The sequence below is a fragment of the Tupaia chinensis genome, unplaced genomic scaffold, assembly GCF_000334495.1.
Source record: "Tupaia chinensis unplaced genomic scaffold, TupChi_1.0 Scaffold143748_1, whole genome shotgun sequence".
In the NCBI taxonomy this organism is placed as follows: Eukaryota; Metazoa; Chordata; class Mammalia; order Scandentia; family Tupaiidae; genus Tupaia; species Tupaia belangeri.
This window is the reverse complement of record NW_006203597.1, coordinates 77,122-98,499: the sequence shown is the minus strand read 5'-3', so window position 1 is coordinate 98,499 and position 21,378 is coordinate 77,122. Positions and strand designations below refer to the sequence as shown.

General features: G+C 38.0%; 1 protein-coding gene and 1 non-coding gene across 2 annotated transcripts in view; one reads left to right on the top strand and one right to left on the bottom strand.

The window, feature by feature from the left end:
• The first annotated feature begins 2,144 nt into the window (after positions 1-2,144).
• The window catches only part of LOC102480681 (zinc finger protein 883), an 86,585-nt gene continuing 67,351 nt past the window's right edge, over positions 2,145-21,378 (top strand). Inside the window, exons 1-2 of the mRNA XM_006164872.3 lie at positions 2,145-2,291; positions 5,991-6,134. Coding sequence (XP_006164934.1) covers positions 6,069-6,134 — 66 coding nt within the window. The 5' untranslated portion in view covers positions 2,145-2,291; positions 5,991-6,068. The remainder of the gene's footprint in view (positions 2,292-5,990; positions 6,135-21,378) is intronic.
• LOC114005409 (U6 spliceosomal RNA) lies at positions 17,413-17,519 on the bottom strand. Its single transcript, XR_003547261.1, has one exon. It is a non-coding gene; the product is annotated as a U6 spliceosomal RNA (small nuclear RNA).

The window sequence follows — 21,378 nt, the reverse complement described above, 5'->3', positions numbered from 1 at the left end:
TCTTTAGTTTTCCTGGTATAATACTCCCTTCAGAGCTTCTTGAATAGTTGGTCTGGTGTCGATAAATTCTTTCAGGTTTTGTTTATCTGAGAATGTTTCTGACTTTTCTTTCTATATCTTGCTGGATATAGTAATCTTGGCTGAAATTGTTTTTCATTTAACACTTTTAATATATTTTCCCATTTTTTCCTTGCTTGCATTGTTTCTGACAAGAGGTCTGATGTTAGCCTGATGGGATATTCTTTGAAAGTAACTTACTTGCCTTTTCTTTCTTGCCAATTTTAGTATCTTGTCTCTGTTGTGATTTTGGTCAATCTGGCTATGATATACCTTGGAGATCTTCTTTGGTTGAATCTCTGCAGGGTCCTTGTTATTTTTTGGGTCTGGATCTTTGAATGCCTCTCTATGTTTGGAAAGTTTTCTTCCAGGATTTCATAGAATAGATTATTAACGCCCTGATGAGTTTCTTCACCTTCTGTGATACTAATTATCAGAATGTTTGAGTGACTAATGGTATCCAGTATTACTCGTGTATTATTCTTTTTTTGGGGGGGGGTTATTTTCTCAGTCTTTTTTAGTGACTTTTTCTAGATCAGAGATATCTTCTACATCTGAGATTTGGTACTTCTGGTACTTCTATGCCAGTTTTGCCTCTTACTACTGTGTTTTGCAACATGATATCCACAGAAAACTATTTAAGTTCAGATTTATAAAGATGAGTTTTCTTTTTCTGTAGCAGTTCAATGGGGGTTGAAATTTTCTATGATCCTAAAGGTATTCAGATTTTTTACTACTGTGTACCTAAACCTGTCTAGACACTCAAAGTGTGGAAGCTGAGAAGCAAAGTGAGAAAGTCAAGTAAAAGAAAAGAAAAAAATGTGAAAAAGACAGAACAAACAAACAAACAAACAACAATGAAAAGGAAAAAAAATATTAAAAAAAGGCAAAAAAAAAAAAACAAAACCAACACCAAAACTATGTGGCACAGAGTGCCACACGAAGGGGGCAGAACTGAGCCCACCTCAGATGCACATGGATTCTGAAATTAACAAGTGAAAGTAGAGGTCAGAGGCAAGAGACAGTAGTTACAGAATTTTAAAAACCTATAGGAAAGGGAAAGGGATAGAGAGAGACAGAGACAGAAAGAAGACAAAGACCAGCCTACCTCACTTCACTAGGAGTTTTGGGGCAGAGGCTTAGGCTTTCCAGTTAAAGGGGCAGAGCTGGGCCACCTCACATGCACATGGATTCTTGCTTCACTAGGACTTGGGCCAGAAGGGTGGAATAGATTATCAATGCCTTTATTAGCTTCTTCACCAATGTTTTTCAACCCTTTTATATAAACACGCTTTTTTTTTTTTTTTTTTTTTTTTTTTTTTTTGAATAGTGTCCAATTCTTTCATATCATGGAGGGACTTTCTCATCTCTTGGAGGTCAATGTCTTTTTTTCTCTTGCCTCTCATAAAGTTTTGTCACCATAAATATTCTAAACTCTTTTTCTGGGGACCAGCAGCTAGCGTAATGGCTAAGTAGCTGGACTCCCATGTAGTCGACCGCGGTTCGAGTCCCAGATCCAGTGGCTTAAACTCAGGCCTGGTGCATGTACGTGCGTGCCCAGCATCCCGAGAGGAGAATGGAGGAGAAGGGATTGCGACATAGCCATTACACTAACTGCTAGTTCCCCTGTTGTGCTTACTTCTAATTCCCCCATTTGTCCCACAGTGTCTAAATTGACAAATCAGGATTTAACATTAAAGCAAAATTCCACATCACTCTTAAGTTAGTAGGAACAGCCCTGATCTATAACTTCATGGCCTTTCCATAAAAAGAACTCCCTTGGGACCAGCAGTTAGCGTTAATGGCTATGTCGCTGAACTCCCATGTAATCAACCCCAGTTCCAGTCCTGGACCCGGTGGCTTAAACTCACGCTGGGCGCGTGTGCGTGTGTGCCCAAGATCCCGAGAGGAGAAGGGATTGCGGATGATTTCTAGCTTTCTGTCTCTCTATTTTTCTCTTTCTGGCGAGCGCAGGCGCCCTATAGCAAACAACCTTCTCCCGGTTGGAAAAAACTACACATGCTTCCTTGGTTCCTGACAGCCGCAGGGTCTTGTGGGAAATGTAGTCTTCCCTTTAGTGACGTCACCAGCTCAGATCCAGAATGGATCTTCCTAGTTCCTTCAGCGCGTATGCGGCTACACCCACTACCGCCATCTTACCCCGGAAATTCTGGACCCTGCGCTGTCCCGACGCTGCCCAGCAGGCCCTGGCTATGGATTCTGTGTCCCTGGAGGTGGGTACGAGGATGAAAGAGGAGCTCTGCGGGCCTTGGGAATTCTGTGAGGGAAGGGAGGGTGTTCTCCCCAGTTGGTAGGAGCAGGAACGTGAGTGTATGTCAGGCGGGCGGGGCCTGACGGGCAGGTGGAGCCCCGGGCCTGGGCCGATGGGAGGGCTTCAGGGGCTCCGGCATTTGCAGGTCTCGGCTCGGAGAAGGAGTGGGCGGGCTGTGTGGGCAATGATTGCCTGCCTTGTCAGAAGGCGGGTGTGTGTGTCCAGGTATACAGAGATAGTTCCAGAAGCTCTGAGAATGGGGTGGTCCAGTCCAAAATGGCGACGTGGTGGGGTATGATGACCAGTTGGGGGTGCGGAGGTCTGCACATGAACGGGACCTGGGAAGTCTGAGATGAGTTCACATTCCAGCTTTGCAGCCATAGGATCCTTTTGCTATCTTACATGACATTCAGTTTACGCGACTATAACACTAGCGTATAAACAGTGTTAGTGAAATGCCCCAGATTCCCAAGAGAAATAACTGATCTGTGTGTAGGGCCAGATTCCCAAGAGAAATAACTGATCTGTGTGTAGGGCGACGCTTTCTGCGTGGCAGTTGTATTTGTAGGGTGTCTTGTCTCTTTAGCAAGTGAAGTTTCTAATCTTTTTGCAACTTGTATCCTGCGTAGCACTCCTGGTTTTAGTTTACATACAGATGTTTATAGAAGACCTAGTTTCCAGGGGCAGTGCATTCCACAAGGGAGGTTGGAGTACTGGATGATGGTCTTGTTTTCTTTGGGATAAAATAGTTGCAAAGTTTCAAGGAGGGCACCCTGTGAATAGGAATCCCACCCTAGAGAACACTTCTTTACCCTGAGCTTTCTCACTACTGCTTCAGCACAGAGGTGGAAGGATCTCATAAGGGGAAGATCCTGCCTTTGCATGACCTGAGTATTATTAGTTCACCTGACTAGAGTGAACAAGGTTTGTGTAGTTATCTCTCCTCTGGATGTTCACAACTAGGTGGTAAGGGAGGGTTGGACAAATTTTCAGAACAGACAGATGAGATGGGTTGAGATGATAGGCAAGGGCCTGGGAAATGTTACTTATTGGAGCCGTCTTGAAAGTGTGGTCTGGAGTGGAGGGATACCCTGTCACACCTGAGAGGGTGTATGTAGTGTTTCTAACCCATTGCAATTTTTTCATTCTCCCCTCATTGTTTTCAGAGTTTGAGCTCTGTCAATCCTAGCCTGTCTTCAAATTTGGCCTCTAGAGATATGCTAGTGCTATCTTTATGTTGCTAGTTGATCCTGGTAGTTCAGGAAGAGTTTGTCAGGGTCATTTTTGCCTTATAAGAAAGATGGGGAAAAAAAGTAGTTTTGAGTAGATAGTACTAGCCCAGAATCATATGATTCATAGAAGTTAAATATTCTGGCTTTTTTGCTTATTACGTGTTCTGCCACAATTTTGTGAAAACAAGGTTTTTTTTTTTTTTTGAGAGGTTTTTGCGATAGAGTGCATGCACTCACCCGAAAGACAGAGAGAAAGAGAGACAGAAAGCGAGAAATCGTCCCCTGGGGGGACGGCCATACCACAATCCCTTCTTCTCCAGTCTCCTTCTCCACTCTCCTCTCATTTTTATCAGTAATATTTTCTGCAGATTATGACTTCAGAGAGTTAATACAAGTGTTTCCCATTTAATGTTTATCACGAATCCTTGAAAATCACATTTTTAAATAAAATGATAAAAGCCTGTTTTACGTTATTTAAAATGGGAAAATTAGACTGCATCACAGTTTTGCTCCAAATCAGTTTCATAAAATATAATTAAAATATTTAGTGCAATGCCCTCTTTTTTTTTTTTTTTTTTTTGAGGGGGTTTCTATAGGGCGTGTGCGCTCGCCAGACAGAGAGAGACAGAGAAACAGAAAGCGAGAAATCAACCCCCACGGGGGATGGCCATGCCGCAGTCCCTTCTCCTCCGTTCTCCTCTCGGGATCTTGGGCACACATGCCCACGCGCCTGGCGTGACTCCCATGTAGTCGACCACGGTTCACATCCCGGACCCGCGGTCGACTACATGGGAGTCCAGCGACATAGCCGTTATGCTAACTGCTGGTCCCGATGCCCTCTTATAAGTAACTCTTTATGTTTTTTTAAAGAAAGTAGACTTTCATCATTCAAAGAGAAAACTTAAAACATAGTAATGTATAAACTGTTACTTTTTATGATTCACATGGATTTTACTAGCACTGGAAACCTCACCGAAGTTCACCTACATTCTTTGTAATTTTCAATACTTATACAAGTGGTTGTGAAGTTCATGTGATATTTTTTGGCATGGATTTTGTGACTTTTTGTTGCACATAATTTTGTTAGAAACATTGAGTTCTGTGTGGTTAGATGTATTAGATAGTATTTACTGTGTAACCAGCCAAAATTTACTAGGTCCAAAAATCCCCAGCCATTCTATTTGTAATTCTGTGGATCCAGTATGGATTCAGCCATATAGTTCCCATAGTAATTTTTTCTAGATCACAAATGAGGCTTTAGTCATCTGGTACCCTGACTGTGGCTGGCTTGTTTGAGGTAGCTTTTACTCACATGTCCAGTATTTGGTTTTGGCTCTTAGCTAGAGTCTGTGTATCAGGTAAGCATCAGAGGGCAAATAGTTTTCTTTCTTTCGTGTGTGTGTGTGTGTGTGTGTGTGTGTGTGTGTGTTTTCTCTTTTTTTTTTTTTTGAGAGGTTTTCGCTATAGGGCGCATGCGCTCGCCAGACAGAGTCATAGAGACAGAAAGCGAGTAATCACCCCCCAGTGGGGGATGGTCACGCTGCAGTCCCTTCTCCTCCATTCTCCTCTCGGGATCTTGAGCATGCACCCACATGTGCCCGGCGTGAGTTTTAAGTCACCAGGTCCCGGACGCGAACTGTGGTCGACTATGTGGGAGTCCAGCGGCATAGTCATTATTCTAACTGCTGGTTCCCTTGTATTTTCTCTTCTTAAAAATAATTTTTATTTATTTATTTATATTTTATTTCAGAGGACAAATAATTTTCAACTTACTGATGTCTCATTAGCCAAACCAAGTTAAATGGCAAAGCCCAGGTTATTGTCAGAAGGTACTATGTGAGTGCGTAGATACAGGGAGATGTGTCACGGGGAACCATTACTGGAACAGTGTATCACAAAAAGTATGAATTATATACATTTTTTTCTAAATAATTATGGACAGAAAATAATGGATTATAATATGTGTGCTTTCCATGAAGTTTCATTATATGAGAATCCTTCAAAAAGTTCGTGAAAAATGTACATTATTAAAAAAACTATGGATTTCAAAATTATTTTGTGCCAAAATAAACTTGTATGGTGTTGTGGATAAACTCACATGGAGTCCTGGGTCGTATCCCCATATTAATACAAACATAGTTTCTGGAGCTCAAGTATATTTCTATAATATAATTTTTAGTAAACACATAATGTTTTTTCCTTTTACTTAAATTGTTAAAATCCTTCTTTGGGAAATAGTAATTGTTGCTAAATCAGTAGGTAGTGGGCATTTTCATTAATTCAAAAATGATTTATCGTATGTCAAATCTCTACTGGCTAATGGACTTGCGAGTGCATCTTCAGTGGGGTCCTTGTTCTCACTTAAGGCATAAAGAACTATTATCCTACAAGGAAGCTTTTTTCTTTTTTTTTTCCCTTGTATTTTCCAGTTGATGTGTAGAATTTAGGGCAGGAGAATCTAGGACTACGCTACACCAACCTCTCATGAGTCCACTTCATCACCACCTATGCCAGCTATGCTTCCAGATTTCTCTCTGCATTTCCAAGAGCAGCTAAAAATGAATAAATCTCTGGTGAGTTATTTATTCCTCACTTTGTTTTATTTTGTACTTTATGAACTTTATGGAGTCCAATTATTAAAATGGAAAAGTAGAAATAAATGACATATAGCTTCAGTGAAATGTCCATAAACATGATAAAGTGAACATATAGGTATAGGCAGGTTATAAGACCTTAGTTGGGTGAAAATTTGTCTCTGTGAAGTCATGACAGAAAGTCAGTCAACATTTGTTGCGTGTTTCAGTGGAACTAAGAGAAGAGCATGCTTCATTCTCAAGGGACCTTTCTGTGTCCAGCACAGCTAAAAGAACACCTGCTCTGGGATGGATGACAGCCATGGATTTGAGAATAAACATAGAAATAAACACACACAGACATACAAGTAAAAAAAAAGTGGGGATTGGGTGGTCTCAACTGTGATGGAGGCAGCCATGATCCTGAACTGTTCCTAAGTTTATTCTTGTTAAGGGCAGAAAACGAGGTAAGGGGGAGTGGGATGCAAGGCCAGTTGTTTTCTGATGTTAGTCGCCTGAAGATATGGAGACACCTGGTGACATGTAGTTCTCTGTAAATTTTCTCTAATCTTCTTGGGCCAATTTTTATTAACTCATGTGGCTTCCTTTAACCCAATGCTGCTGTACAATTTTGGAAATGTAGAGGCAGTTAACGTATTCACATGTAATGGCATTCATTGCCCTGCAAATGACTGCCCATGGAACAAAGTCTTTTGCAATATTTTAAACTTACTGTCTGTGATCTACTCCTGGAAATTATTTTTTGTTAGTTTTTATGTGGCCTTGGATGATTTCTTGTTTGTTTCTATAAATTTTCCTGCTTTCCTTTGCTCCTTACCATAGCTTGTCTAAGTACTCCATCCTGGGTCATATTCTTCTCACTCCGCAATTCTCTTTGACTGATTCAGCTCTCTGTGGTTTGGCAATCCTAGCTATTTGCTTATTTTTTAATTTATTTTTCAAGAGGTGTTTGCTATATGGTACGTGTGCCCGCCAGAAGGAGACAGAGAGACAGAAAGCGAGAAATCACCTCCCAGGGGGATGGCCACGTTCTCTTCTCCTCCATTCTCCTCTTGGAATGGGCACACGTGCACACGCACCCAGTGTGAGTTTAAACCACCAGGTTCGGGACTCGAACCACAGTCGGCTACATGGGAGTCCAGTGACATAGCCATTACGCCAACTGCTGGTCCTAATCCTAGCTATTTCTCTCCAGCTTGGACCTCTTACCCAGCCTTTAGATCATAGGTTCTACTCTGTATCAAATGCTTCTCTGTAAATATCCAAAAGGTACCTCAAACCTCAACAAATCCAAAATGAAAACCACATCAAACTGTTGTCTTTTACATATGGTATTCTATGTAGTATGTGATTCAAACCAACAAAACAGATTTATCCTGGATTCCTTTCAAATCTAATCTCACTTGATACCAAATCCTACTAACTATTGTTCTTTTCCTTTTATTCTAATGTTTTTAGAGTGCTAGTACAGAGGTAGAAGGTATAGAGGTACACAAATATAGTGACTTCCTTACATTGAAAATGACATTCTTGGCAAAACTTGAAGAATGTGTTTGCTTAGTGATAAGGTTCAATGCTTCAGAAACTGTGATTCTGAACAGCACATACATGTCCACAGGGATAAAGCATGTAGGAGTTAGTGGGACACGTTTAAACACGGGTTAATAAAAAGATATGCAAATAATGAAGATAAGAACCATGAATTTAAATAATTTGTGCCTTAAGCATGAAAACACAAACACACACACACATTTTTGCATATAAAAACATAGAAAAATATGTCATGACTTTTCTGACAACCCAATATTTACATTATGTATATTTCTTTGTATAGGTTGTATACATTATATATGTTTGTGTGTTTCTGGCTCAGAAATGTTTGTCATGTTTTCAAACTTTTTAAAATTTAAGTAATTATTTTTTATTTAACTTTATTTGTTTTAAATTGATCAGAGAGAGAGAGAGAGAGAGAGAGAGAGAATAAGTGGGAAAGCAAGCCACCAGGTCCAGGATTCCAACCACAGTCAGCTATGTAGGAGTTCAGCACCCTTAATCACCACACCACCTGCCGGCCCCATGTTTTCAAACTTTAAAGCATCTTCTTTAGTTCTTCCATTATTTAAATTAATCACTTAAAAATTAATAGGGGTGAATAGATGCATTTATTAGTCAACTTTACAACTATGTACTAGAACTGTGGTTAATTAACAGACTTTAAAAAATTGTGATAAAATATCCATAATCTCAAATATGTCACATTAACCATTTTTACATGTGCAGTTAGTTCACTGTCACTAATTTGCCACCTTCACCACCATCCTTCTACAGAATTTTTCAGCCTTCCTCATCTGAAACTCTATACTCAGTAAATACTGAATGTCTGTACCTTTCTACCCTAGGCTCTGGCAACCCCTATTCTTTCTTTCTCTTTTCTTGTCTACTCTAATTACTTATATATGGAATCATACCATTATTTGACCTTTTGGGACTGGTTTATTTCACTTAGCATACAGTCTTCAAGATTTATTCATGTTGTAGAGTATGTAAATTTTTTTCTTTTGTACATCTCATTATACATACATGCCACATTTTAGTTTTTTAATTCATCTCTCAGAAGATGGCTGGGTTAATTCCCCTCATTTGGATTTTGGGAACAGTGCTGATATGACCATGATTTGACAAATAACTATTTTAGTCCCTACTTTAACTTCTTTTAGGTATATACCCAGAACTGGAATCGGTGGATCATATTCTAATTCTGTGTTTAATTTCTTCAGGAATCTCCATACCATCTTTTACAACTGTTGCACTATTTTGCATTTTTACCAGTAATGCACGGGGTTCAAATTGCTCCACCTCCTTGGAAACACTTATGATTTTTTGTAATGTTCTGTTTTTAATAATGGTCATTCTGATGAGTCGGAAGTGGTATTTCATTGTGGTTTTTGCTTGTATGTTTCTAATAATATTGATATAGAATATCTTCATGTTTATCAGCGATTTGTATATTCTTTGTAGATATGTATGTTTAACCCTTTGCCCATTTTTTGTAAGAATTACTTATTTACCTTGGTCCATTTAAAATTTTTTAAAAAAAATTACTTTAACTTTATTTATTTATTTATTTATTTATTTTTAATCTGACCAGAAAAGGACAGAGTGAGAGAGAGAAAGAGAGAGAAAGTGAGAAAGCAAGCTGCTAGGTCTGGGACTCAAACTGTGGTTGGCCACATGGGAGTCCAGTGCCCTTACCAACCCTGCCACATGATGGTCTACCTCTGTCTATTTTAAATAAGTTTTTTTTTTTTCTTTCAGTTTTGAGTTAGATTTTGTTTATATTTTGGATATTAATTTCTTAAGGGATACATGATTTGCAGATATTTTCTTCCATTGTGCGGATTGCATTTTTGCTCTGTTGACGGTGCACTTCAATGCACAAAAGGTTTTAATTTTATATGATTCAACTTACCTATTTTTCTCTTTTGTTACTTCTGCTTTGGGTGTTATATCCAAGAAATAAATTGCCAAACCTAATTCTTTCCTGTGTTTTTTTTTAACTGAAGAGTTTAAGTTTAGTTTAGTTTAATATCATAACATGAAATATGAGATGATTGTTATGCCTTTATTTACAAACCAATATTTAAACACTTCATCTTCAAATTAAAGTACTGTTGTTCATCTCTAATAACTCCATTGGGTTCTCTTTTTATGACAGATTATGTTGACTAATCAAGTTGCTCAGGCCAAGCTGTATTCAAGAGGAATTAGTTTCCATCTCAAAGGCAGTACTTGGAAATAATTTGTGACCTCCCCCCACCTTTTTTGACTCTTAACTCCTTATTCCCTACCTTAACCCTAATCTCTGTGGCCACCTTTAATTTACTACAGATGCCATTGTTACAATATATCTTGTTCTAGATGAATTCTAATTTTCCTGTGATTTCTTCTTTCCCTTGGAGATTTAGTTAGAAGACTATTATTTAGTGTTTAAATATTTAAATCTCTTTGGACTAAATTTTTCTTATTCATTTTTAATTTAATTCCATTATGGTAGAGGACTGTGTGGAGACTTGTTTTATTGCTCAACCTAGGTTCTGTCTTGGTGAATATTCCACATAATGCTTATAAATCTCAGGTCAAGATAGTATCATTCACATTTTTAATTTTTGTCTAGTTTCGTCAGTAACTAAGAGGGGATAATGTAATTGTGGATTTTCATATTTTTCTCTTTAGTTCTGTTGTTTTTGCATCATGTCTTTTTTTTTTTTTTTGGAGAGGTTTTTGCTATAGGGCTTGTGTGCTTGCCAGACAGACAGAGACAGAGAGACAGAAAGCGAGAAATCCCCCCACCCCCCCGGGGCAGATGGCCACGCCGTAATCCCTTCTCCTCCATTCTCTTCTCGGGATCTTGGGCACGCACGCACACGCGCCTGGTGTGAGTTTAAGCCACTGGGTCCAGAACTCGAACCACAGTCGACCACGTGGGAGTCCAGCGACATAGTCATTACGCTAACTGTTGGTCCCGCATCATGTCTTTTGAGGATTTGTTTTAGGCACATACTTTTTTATTTTTTTAAGTTTACGTATTTATTTCTTCCATGAGAGACAGGTATTCTCAACAGGGTTTTCACACTGCATTCCAGCCTAATCTCAGCTGGCCTAGGTCACAGGCATGCATGATTATGTATGTGTACCATTCTCAAGGAGGTCCTGGGAGTGAACCTTGGACCTTTCCCAGGTGGGTCCAGTTGTATTACTGGTATACCATAACCTTGTCCTAGGCATGTACGCATTTAGAATTGTTTTATCATCCCTGCGTGTGATCTATTCATTATAAAAGGTTTCTCTTGAGCTGTGGTAATGCTTTTTATCTTGTAGTCTGTTTTGGTAGTCATATCTCTTGATATGACCCCCCCAATTGCCAGTGGGTATGTGCACTTGAAAGAGAAAAACAGAATGGGAAGAAAGCACTCTCCATTGGAGACATGACAATGCTGCGATCCCTCTTCCATTTTTGCATTCTGTCAGGATTTTAGACATGTGTGCATATTGCACACTTGCCCAGCATATTTTTTAACCACTGAGGCTGGGATCTGAACTGCAGTTGGCTATGTGGGATCCCACTCATATAACCTTTAGGCTATGAGGCTGGTCTGTCCACTTGAGCTTTTTATTAATAGTGTTTATGTAATATATCTTTTCCATTCTTTTACTTTTAGTCAGTGTCTTTGTATTTAAAGTGTGTCTCTGTTGGTTAGCAAATTGTTGAGTATGTGTATTTTAAAATTAATTTTATTGTTATTTATACATTTAATCGCTATGCATCATTTAGATTATAGAGACTTTACCCAGAATGATATACACATCAGTCCAGCCCAGTTGAGAATACTACACACGTCATCATCAATTTGTAATAAATCATATCTTTGTCCCACAAATGTCTTACTGCTCTACTTTTTCCCCTAAACTTCCTTTACTATACTCTTCCCCTCTAGCACTCTCCTTCCACTTTGTCTCTAGTATCCATAACAATTTTCAATGCTTTTATGTCCTCCAGTCTTTCAGTCTTTACCATAGAGTGCAGATAGTCAGCAGATAGTCGGTATATATTGAGTGGATACATACAATATCTTTCTTTCATAGCCTGGCTTACTTCACTCAGCAATAGATCCTCCAAATCCATCCATTTTCTATCAAATGCCAGGGTCTTTTTTTTTTTTTTATGACTGAATAGTATTCTATGGAGTATATGTGCCACAATTTTTCAGTCCATTTATCTGTTCATGGACATTTGGATTGGTTCCAAGTCTTAGCAATCATGAATAATACTGCAATAAAAATAGATGTGCAAGCATTTTTTTAAATAGTGTTCTCCTGTCCTTTAGGTAGATAACCAGGAGTGGAATTGCTGAATCATATGGTGGTTCTAATCTGATGTAATCCCACTTGTCTGTTTTTCAGATTATTGCCTGTGCTTTTGGGAGTCTTGCTTAAGAAGTCTTTACCACAATGTCTCTCAGTTTCCCCAGTGTTTTCCACCAGTAGTTTTATAATTTGAGGTCTTAGGTTTAGATATTTTGTCCACTTTGAGTTGATTTTTGTCAGTGCTGACAGGTAGGGGTTCAGATTAATCTTTTGCAGGTGGATACCCAGTTTTCCCGACACTATTTGCTAAAAATGTTTTCCTTTTCCCACCAGATTGACTGGTACCCTTTGTCAAAGATGAGTTGGCTGTATGTTTTGGGGTTTATTTCTGAGGTCTCTACTCTGTTCCATTGGTCCTCATGTCTGTTTTTATGCCAATACCATGCTGTTTTGATTATCACAGCTTTGTAATGTATTTTGGGGCCAGGAAGTAAGATGCCCCCTACTCTTCTTACGAGAATGGCTTTGGCAATACAGGGTCTTTTATGGTTCCAGTCAAATTCCATAATTGTGTTTTCTAGATCTATGAAGAATGTTTCTTGTAATTTTATCAAGATTGCATTAAATACACAGATTAATTTTGGTAGGATTGCCATTTTGATTATATTAATTCTGCCAATCCAGGAACATGGGATGTCCTTCCACTTTTTTCGTGTCCTTTTTGATTTCCTTTTTAAGGTTTTCATAGTTTATCTTACAGAGGTCTTTGATTTCCTTGGTTAGTTTTATTCCTAAGTATCTTACACTTCTTGTTGCTATGGTAAATGGGATTACTTTGTTCTGTTCTCTCTCTGTCTGCTTTTTGTTTGTATATAGAAATGGTATAGGTTTTTGTAAGGTAATTTCGTATTCTGCCACTTTACTGTATGCATTTATTACTTCGAGGAGTTTTTTTGTGGATACTATTGAGTCTTCTATGACAATCTGCAAACAGAGATAATTTCAGTTCTTTTGCTATTGGAATGCCTTTTATTGCCTTCTCTTTTTTGATCACATTGGCTAGGACTTCCAGTATTATATTGAATAGTAGCAGAGAAAGTGGGCAGCCTTGTCTTGTACCAGTTTTTAGTGGAAAATCTTTAAACTTTTTTTCATTCAGTATAACGTTAGCTATATATTTTCCATAGATGGCTTTTATTGTGGTCAGAAATGATCGTTCTATGCCAATTTTACTGAGCATCTTAATCAGGAAAGGATGTTGTATTTTGTTGAATGCTTTTTCAGCATGAATTGAAGTGATCATATGGTTTTTATCTTTCTGTTAATATGCTGTGTTAAATTTATGGTCTTGCATATGTTGAGCCACCCTTGTATTCCTGGAATAAAGCCCACCTGGTTGTGATGAATAATCTTTTTTATATACTGTTGAATACAGTTAGCAAGTATCATGTTGAGGATTTTTGCATCTACATTCATCAGAGATATAGGTCTGTAGTTTTCCTTTTTTGTTGTATCCTTATCCGTTTTGGGAATGAAGGTAATGGAGGTTTTATAGAATGAGTTTGGAAGGGTTCCTTCCTTTTGGATCTCTAGAAACAGTGTGATTAGAATGGGGGTTAACTCTTCTTTAAAAGTTTTGTAAAACTCGGCAGTGAAGCCATCAGGACCTGGGCTTTTTTTTGTTGGAGGTTTATTACCAATTCAATTTTATTGCTTTTTATAGGTCTTTTCAGGCTTTCAATGCCCTCTTGAGCCAATCTTGGTAGATTATACATCTCCAGGAATTTGTCCATCTCATCCATTTTTTTTTCCCCGTATAGTCACTCTTAGTGTCCTCTAATGATGTTTTGTATTTCTGTTATGTTGGTTGTAATGTTGCCTGATTCATTGTGAATTTGATGTATCTGATTCCCTTTTCTCTTCTTGTTGATAAGTCTAGCTAATGGTGTGTCAATCGTATTTATCTTTTCAGACAACCAGCATTTGCCCTCATTTATTTTCTGTATAGTTTGCTTATTTTCTATTTCATTTATTTCTGCTGAAATCTGTATTATTTCTTTTTTACTGGAATTTTTTTTTCTTTTTCTTTTTTTGGTTTTGTTGTTGGTTTTCCAGTTCCCCAAGGCATCAATGTTAGGTTATCCTTTTGCTACCTTTCCATCTTTTTCTGCTTGGACTAATTACTATGAACTTCCCTCTTAAGACTATTTTTGCAGTGTCCCATAGATTATGGAAGCTCCTGTACTCATTACTATTTATTTCCATGAATCTTTTGATTTCAGTCTTAATCTCTTCAGTACTCATGAAGTCATTCAGAAATAGGTTATTTAGTTTCCATGTATTTGTGTGTGTGTTTTTTTTTTTTGAGAGGTTTTCGCTATAGGGCGCTTGCGCTCGCCAGACAGAGACATAGAGACAGAAAGCGCGAAATCACCCCCCAGAGGGGATGGTCACGCTGCAATCCCTTCTCCATTCTCTTCTCAGGATTTTGGGCATGCACGCACATGCGCCTGGCGTGAGTTTTAAGCTGCCGGGTCCAGGACGCGAACTGCGGTCGACTGCGTGGGAGTCCAGCGACATAGCCATTATGCTAACTGCTGGTTCCCTATTTGTGTGTTTTTGAGGGTTTCTCCTGAGGTTATATCAAGTTTTATTCCATCATAGTCAGAGAAGATGCTGGATATAGTTTCTATGCCTTTGAATCTGCAAAGGCTTGTTTTGTGCCCTATCATGTTGTCAGTCTTTGAGAAGGTACCATGGTGGGCTGAGAAATAGGTATATATATATATATATATTTTTTTTTTTTTTTTGGGTAGAATGTTCTGTAGATATCTGTTAAGTCCATCTGATTTATGGTATCATTGAGGTCCTGAATCTCTTTGCTTATTTTCTGTCTCATTGATCTGTGTAAAGGAAATAATGTTGTGTTGAGATCTCTAATAATTAGTGTGTTTGTTACAGTCTATCTCTCATTTTAGATCTAGCAGTCTTTCTTTTACATATTTGGGTGCTCCTGAATTGGGTCCACAGATATTTATAAGTGTTATATATTCTCGATTAATTAGACCATTTACTTTTTTTCCAAAATCAGTATGGTGACTCCTGCTCTTTTTTGGTTTCCATTTGCATGGAATTCCTTTTTCTAGCCCTTCACTTTTAGTTTATATATTTCTTTATCCATGAGATGGGTTTCTTGTAGGTAGCATATGGAGGGTTTCTGATTTTTAATCCATTCAGCCAGTCTTTGTCTCTTGATCAGAGAATTTAATCCATTAACATTCAATATTATTGATATTTCCAGACTCATCCCTAAAATTAAGTTGGCCATATTCTTAGTTTTTGTTCTCTTGTTGCTGTCTGTCTTAGTTTTCTTGGTATAGTACTCCTTTCAGAATTTCTTGAAGAGCTGGTCTCGAGTTGGTAAATTGTATCAGGTTTTATTTATCTGAGAATGTTTTTAGTTTCTTTTTCCATATGAAGGATAATCTTGCCGGGTAAAGTATTCTTGGTTGAAATTGTTTCTCATTCAACACTTTGAATATATTTCCCCATTCTTTCCTTGCTTGCATTGTACCACATGAGAGATCTGGTGTTAGCCTGATGGGATAGTCTTTGTAGGTGATTTGACATTTCTCTCTCACCAATCTTTGTATCTTGTCTGTTGTTTTGGTCAATCTAGTATAACGTGCCATGGAGAGGATCTTCTTGGATTGATTCTACCTGGGGTTCTTTGTATTTCTTGGGTCTCTATGTTTGAATGCCTCTCTAGACTTGGAAAGTTTTCTTCCAGGATTTCATGGAATAGATTATTCATTCCCTTATGAGATTCTTTACCTTTTAGGATATCAATTATTTGGATATTTGTACATTTCATGGTATCTAGTATTTCTTGTATGTGATGCTCTGTTTTCTTGGCTGTTTTCTTAGTATTTTTGATAATTTTTTCTAAGTTAAAATTTTGTCTTTTTCTGAAATTCGATCTTTCTGCATGGTCTAACCTGCTTTTAATACTTTTGAGGGAGGTTTTAATTTCCTGTATTATAGCCTTCATATCTAACAGTTCTCTTTTATTCTTTTTTATGGAGTCCAATTCTTTCATGTTGTGAAAGGACTTACTCATCTCTTGGAGCTCAATTATAGAATTTTGTTACCATAAATATTCTGAATTCTTTCTCTGACATTTGGTGATATTCTCTAATAGTTCCCTCCGTGGAGACAAGTTACAGTGTTCCCTTGTTGGAGATATATTTGAAGCTCTTTTCCTATTCTTAGTCATTTGTTAATGTACTAACTTGTTAGAGAAGGATTATGAAACTGTGAGCCCATGCGTTTCCTTACTGTGAAATAACTCAGTGCTATTTTTTCCCTTCTACTGTGTTATCCAGTGCAGAAAAGGCAGGAGTTTTGCAATTGAATTCATAAGGGCAATTTCAGTATTTGCAATGACTATCGTGAGGTACAAAGATTTTCCTAAAACTAACACTTTTAAGAATTTATCTACTACACACCTAGTAATCTCTAGTCAGTGGGTAAGCACTGAGCAGTAAACAGGAATGTAAGGTAAAAGAAAAAAAGCAGGAAATTGAAGAAGAGAGAGCAAGGGAAAAAGGAGGAGGAAAGTACTATGAGAAAAAGAGGAAAAAATTAAAAATTACTTCACAGAAAATGAAATTGGGTTAAAAATGGAAAACCGTGTGGTGTGATTTTCCCAACTCAGACAGAAGTGGAGGACTTTGGATGCTTTCTATCCTACGTGAAGGAAGAAGAGATCAGTTAACCCGAGAGAGGTGCACACATGGCAAAACCGTTTTTTTTATTTTTTAATTTTTTACAGACAGAAAACAGTTAGAAGGTACAGAGCAGAACAAGAGTGAGACGTTTGCATACCTGACTGGCACTGGGGTCTATGGGGGAGCCCTGGCTGGGGGAGAACTTTGCAGCCCTGAAGCTGCACTCAGAGGCCCCAGTCCGACAGAGGCGGAGGAACCTGGAGGCTTTCTATCCTGACTGGCACTGGGGTTTGCGGGGAGCCCTCCCTTTCTCTCTTCTTAACTAGTCTTTGTCTCTGGTTTTGGCGAATCGGGCTATTCAGATTGGTTCTATTTGGGGTTCTTTGTCTTTCTTGGGTCTGAATGTTTGAGTGCTTCTCTACATTTGGAAAGTTTTCTTTCAGGATTTCGTGGAATAGATTATCAGTGCCTTTATTAGTTTCTTTACCTCCTGGGATACCAATTACTTGGATGTTTGGGTGTTTAATGGTATTTAGTATTTTTCGTTTATTCTCATTTTTCTTGGTAATATTCTCAGTGTTTTTGATAATTTTTTCTAGGTCAGAGGTTTTGTCTTTTACCTTCAGGATTCGTTCTTCTTCATGATCCAACCTGCTTTTAATGAAAATATGGAACTCTTCATGAATTTGCATGTCATCTTTGTGCAGCAGCCATGCTAATCTTCCCTGTATTGTTCCAGTTTTAGTATATGTGCTGTTAAAGCGAGCACGAGTCTGTGTATTTTTATCAAATATGACAGTCTCTGCCATTACATAAGTATGTACTTCTTTTACATTAAACTATGGTTGAATTTAGGACTTCTGTTTTGTTATCTATTTTTCAAATTAATCACATTTTTAGTATTCTGTTTGAATAATTAAACTGATATGTGAGCCAAAGAGTCAAGCCTTAGGAGAAACCAGCTCTGTGGACAACTTGTTCTTGATCATCCTCCAGAACTGTCAGAAAATCAATTTCTGTTGTTTAAGCCACCAAGTCTGATACATTGTTATAGAAAGTCCTAGCAAAACTTTGTTGCATTATTTTTGGTTACTTTAAGGTTTTAAAATATACATTAATAAGATTATTTATATATTACATCCATGAGAAGGAGACAAACAGAGAGAGACAGCGTTCCCAACAGGGTTATGATACCAGATCCACCTCTAGCTTTAGCTACCCCTAGATCAGGGGCAGCGTGCCTGACATACTCAGGGAAGCCTTCTGGATGGAAACCTAGAACCTTCCTGTGTGGATTAATCTTGCAGAGTGTTGGGTTGTTATTTCTGTGCCACTCTCTGATCTCTGAATTTAAAAATGTTTTTGTTTTCCAGCAGATGGCATAGTGTTTACACTGCTGGACTCCCACGTTGTCGACTGTGGTTCGAATTCTGGACCCGGTGGCTTAAAACTCAAGCTGGGTATGTGTACGTGCATGCCCAAAGTTCCAAGAGGAGAATGAAGGAGAAGGGATTGCAGTGTAATCATTACCCCTGGGGTGATAACTCGCTTTCTGTCTCTCTTCTGTTACTCCGATGAGCACACACACCCTTTAGCAAAAATCTCTTTAAAAAAAAGTTTTCATTATGATATATCTGATAGTATATTGTTTTACATAAAATAAAGTTTTTCTTTTTAAATATGCAAGTTCCATTTATGACTCCTGTCCTTTGTGCTATTGTTTATATATGTATCTGTTTATGTATTTTAAAAATAAGTTTTCACTAGATGTGTATGCATTTGCTAGAGAGAGAAAGAGCAGGAAAGTGAGAAAACACCTTCCCTGAGGGATGACTACACCACAGTCTGTAGTCTGTGTTTCCCTCCTTTTGGGATTTTGGGCACACATGAATGTAGTCTGTGTGTTTCTCAAGTTTCAGGATTTGGGACTTGAATTGCACAGTTGTCCATGTGAGATCCTGCTGCTTTAATCACTATCACACTGGCTGGCCCATGGTGACATATTAGATTATATAGCTATGAGTCTTCCATATATTGTAATTTTTATTTTAAACAGTCTTATCTGTTTTATAGAAATTAAGACAGGAAATAACATAATCTGTTAGGCTTACCTATACATTTACTGTTTTTGGTGACTGTGATTCTTTCCTATATATCCATTTTAGTTAACATTATATGTCATTTTCTTTTCATCTAAAGAATTTCATTTAGCATTCTTGTCATATAGGCCTAGTAGCTATGAATTTTCTTAGTTTTGCTTACTTAAAAATGTCTTAATTTCACATTTTTTTTTCAGGATTGTTTTAGTGGATATATCAAATCACAAGTTAAAGTGTGTTTTATTTCAGCACTTGAAAGATGTTCTTCTGTTGTTCCTGATGAGAAGTCAGCTATTGTTTGTAGGTGGTTATACCAAGTTTGCCATGTGTTGTTGGTTGACTGCTTTCTATGTCTTTGTCTTTGCATTTTGCCACCTTAACTGTGATGTGCCATAGAGTAGTTTTCTTTGTATCCATTTTTATTAGAAGTCCTTGTATTCTTGGATCTGTAAATTGTCATCTTTCTCAAAATTTGGGAAGGTTTAACCATCGTTTCTAAACGTAGATTTTATGTTTCATTTTCTTTCTTTTCCTTCTAAAAGTCCAACTGCATATACATCGGAGTGCTTTCTAAATTATCTTACCTGTTCTGAGCCTGTGTCATAAAGGTTAGTCATTAGGAAAGCTGTCTAACCTTGTTTTCTTTTGCCTTTTATAATCTGCTGTCAAACCCAACCATACATTTTAATGATTATATTGTACAGCTCTAAGTTTTCCATATTTTTCTACTTTCTTTTTTACTGAGATTCCTCATATTTTTATATTTTCCTTTAAGTATTTAAAGGTATTCATTCATGGTTTAACCATCTTGTACATGAAAAACCCATGTTTGTTTCTAGTGATTTCTTTACCTTGAGTACAAGTTTCCTGTTTCTTGCCATGTACAGTGATTCTGAGTTTTATTCTGGATATGTAAATCATATGTTGCAGAGATTGTGTATAGTATATTCCTAGAAAGAGTGATGTTGGATACCAGCAGATGGAGTAATTGTTATATTGCTGGACTCCCATATGGTTGACTGCAGTTTATGTCCCAAACCCAGTGGCTTAAACCTCATGCTAGGCATGTGTGTATGTATGCCCAAGATCCTGAGAGGAGAATAGAGAAGTGATTGTGGTGTGGCCATCCTCCCTGGGGGTGATTTCCTGCTTTCTGTGTCTCTGTCTCTTTGGTGAGTGCATGCACCCAATAGAAAAAATATCTCTTTCCCGCCAAAAAAAAAGAGTGATGTTGATTCTACAGGCAGTTAACTGATTCAAATGAACAAATTCTGGGGTCAGCCCTACAGCCTAGTGGTTGGGGAAGCTAGATCCCACATGGCTGGCCATAGTTTAAATCTGTGCTCACCAGAGAGACACAGAGAGAGTGAAAATGAGAGAGCAAGCTGCCAGGTCTGGGACTTGAACTATGGTCAGCCATGTGGGAGTCCATTACCTCAACCACCATACCACCTGCAGGACCATGTGTCTCTATTTTTAAAATTATTAAAATTATTTTATTTTGATTAATTTTATTATATATTACTACAGCTTGTAAAATGAGTTACACAACAAGAATGCAGTTCACACCAGTCCAGCTGAAGTTACCATACATGTTATCAACAATCCTCTATTTCTGTGTTCCTTTTAAAGGTCTTCTCTGTTTTCTCCTTGATAGCTATCCTGTCTGTTTCTTCCTTCTCTCAGCCTCTTCCCATACTATCTCCAATATCTATAACCATTTTCCACGTTTCTGTATCCTCTAATCTTTCAGTCCCCGTCATAGAGTGCAGACAGTCTATATATTAAGTGGAGACATACAATGTTTCTTTTATGGCCTAGCTTGCTTCACTCAGCAGTAAATCTTCTATATCCACTTTATATCAAATGCCAAGGTGTTCTTTTCTTTTTTTTTGACTGAGTAGTATTCCATAGAGTATATGTGCCACACTTTTTTAGTCCATTCATCTGTTCATGGACATTTGGGTTGGTTCCATGTCTTAGCAATTGTGAATAATGCTCCAGTAAACATAGATGTGCAAGCACTTTCCCAACAGAGTGTTCTCCTATCTGTTGGGTAGATATCCAAGAGTGAAACTGAAGGATCATATGGTAGTCCTATTTGTAAATCTATGAAAAACTGTTGGTGTCTTCTCCGGGCTTAGCTCGATCTAAGAGAAAGCAGAAAGAAAGAGACAAAGAGACAGAGTAGCAATGGACACAGGTGGTCTGAGCCTAAGCAGGCCAAGCAACCTGTGCTGCCCAGGCAAACTGAGTGCCTTTATTTATAGAGCAAAGCACCACTATATATGTGTGCTTGATATACCATAGATAAGTTGATGTTTCACAGGCAATAAGCAGGTAACAAATCTATAAGGGTTTAGGCATATTGGGCCAGGTGTATATCCTGGTTACATCCATATCAAAGAGAAATCCCAGTAAATTTCTTATCTAGTGAAGAGAAGCCATTACAGGTGTGGAGAGGATACTTTCTTGCAAATCAAAGGGCTTTGATAAGGCTATAGAATCTTAGAGAGGCAGAGCAAGGGT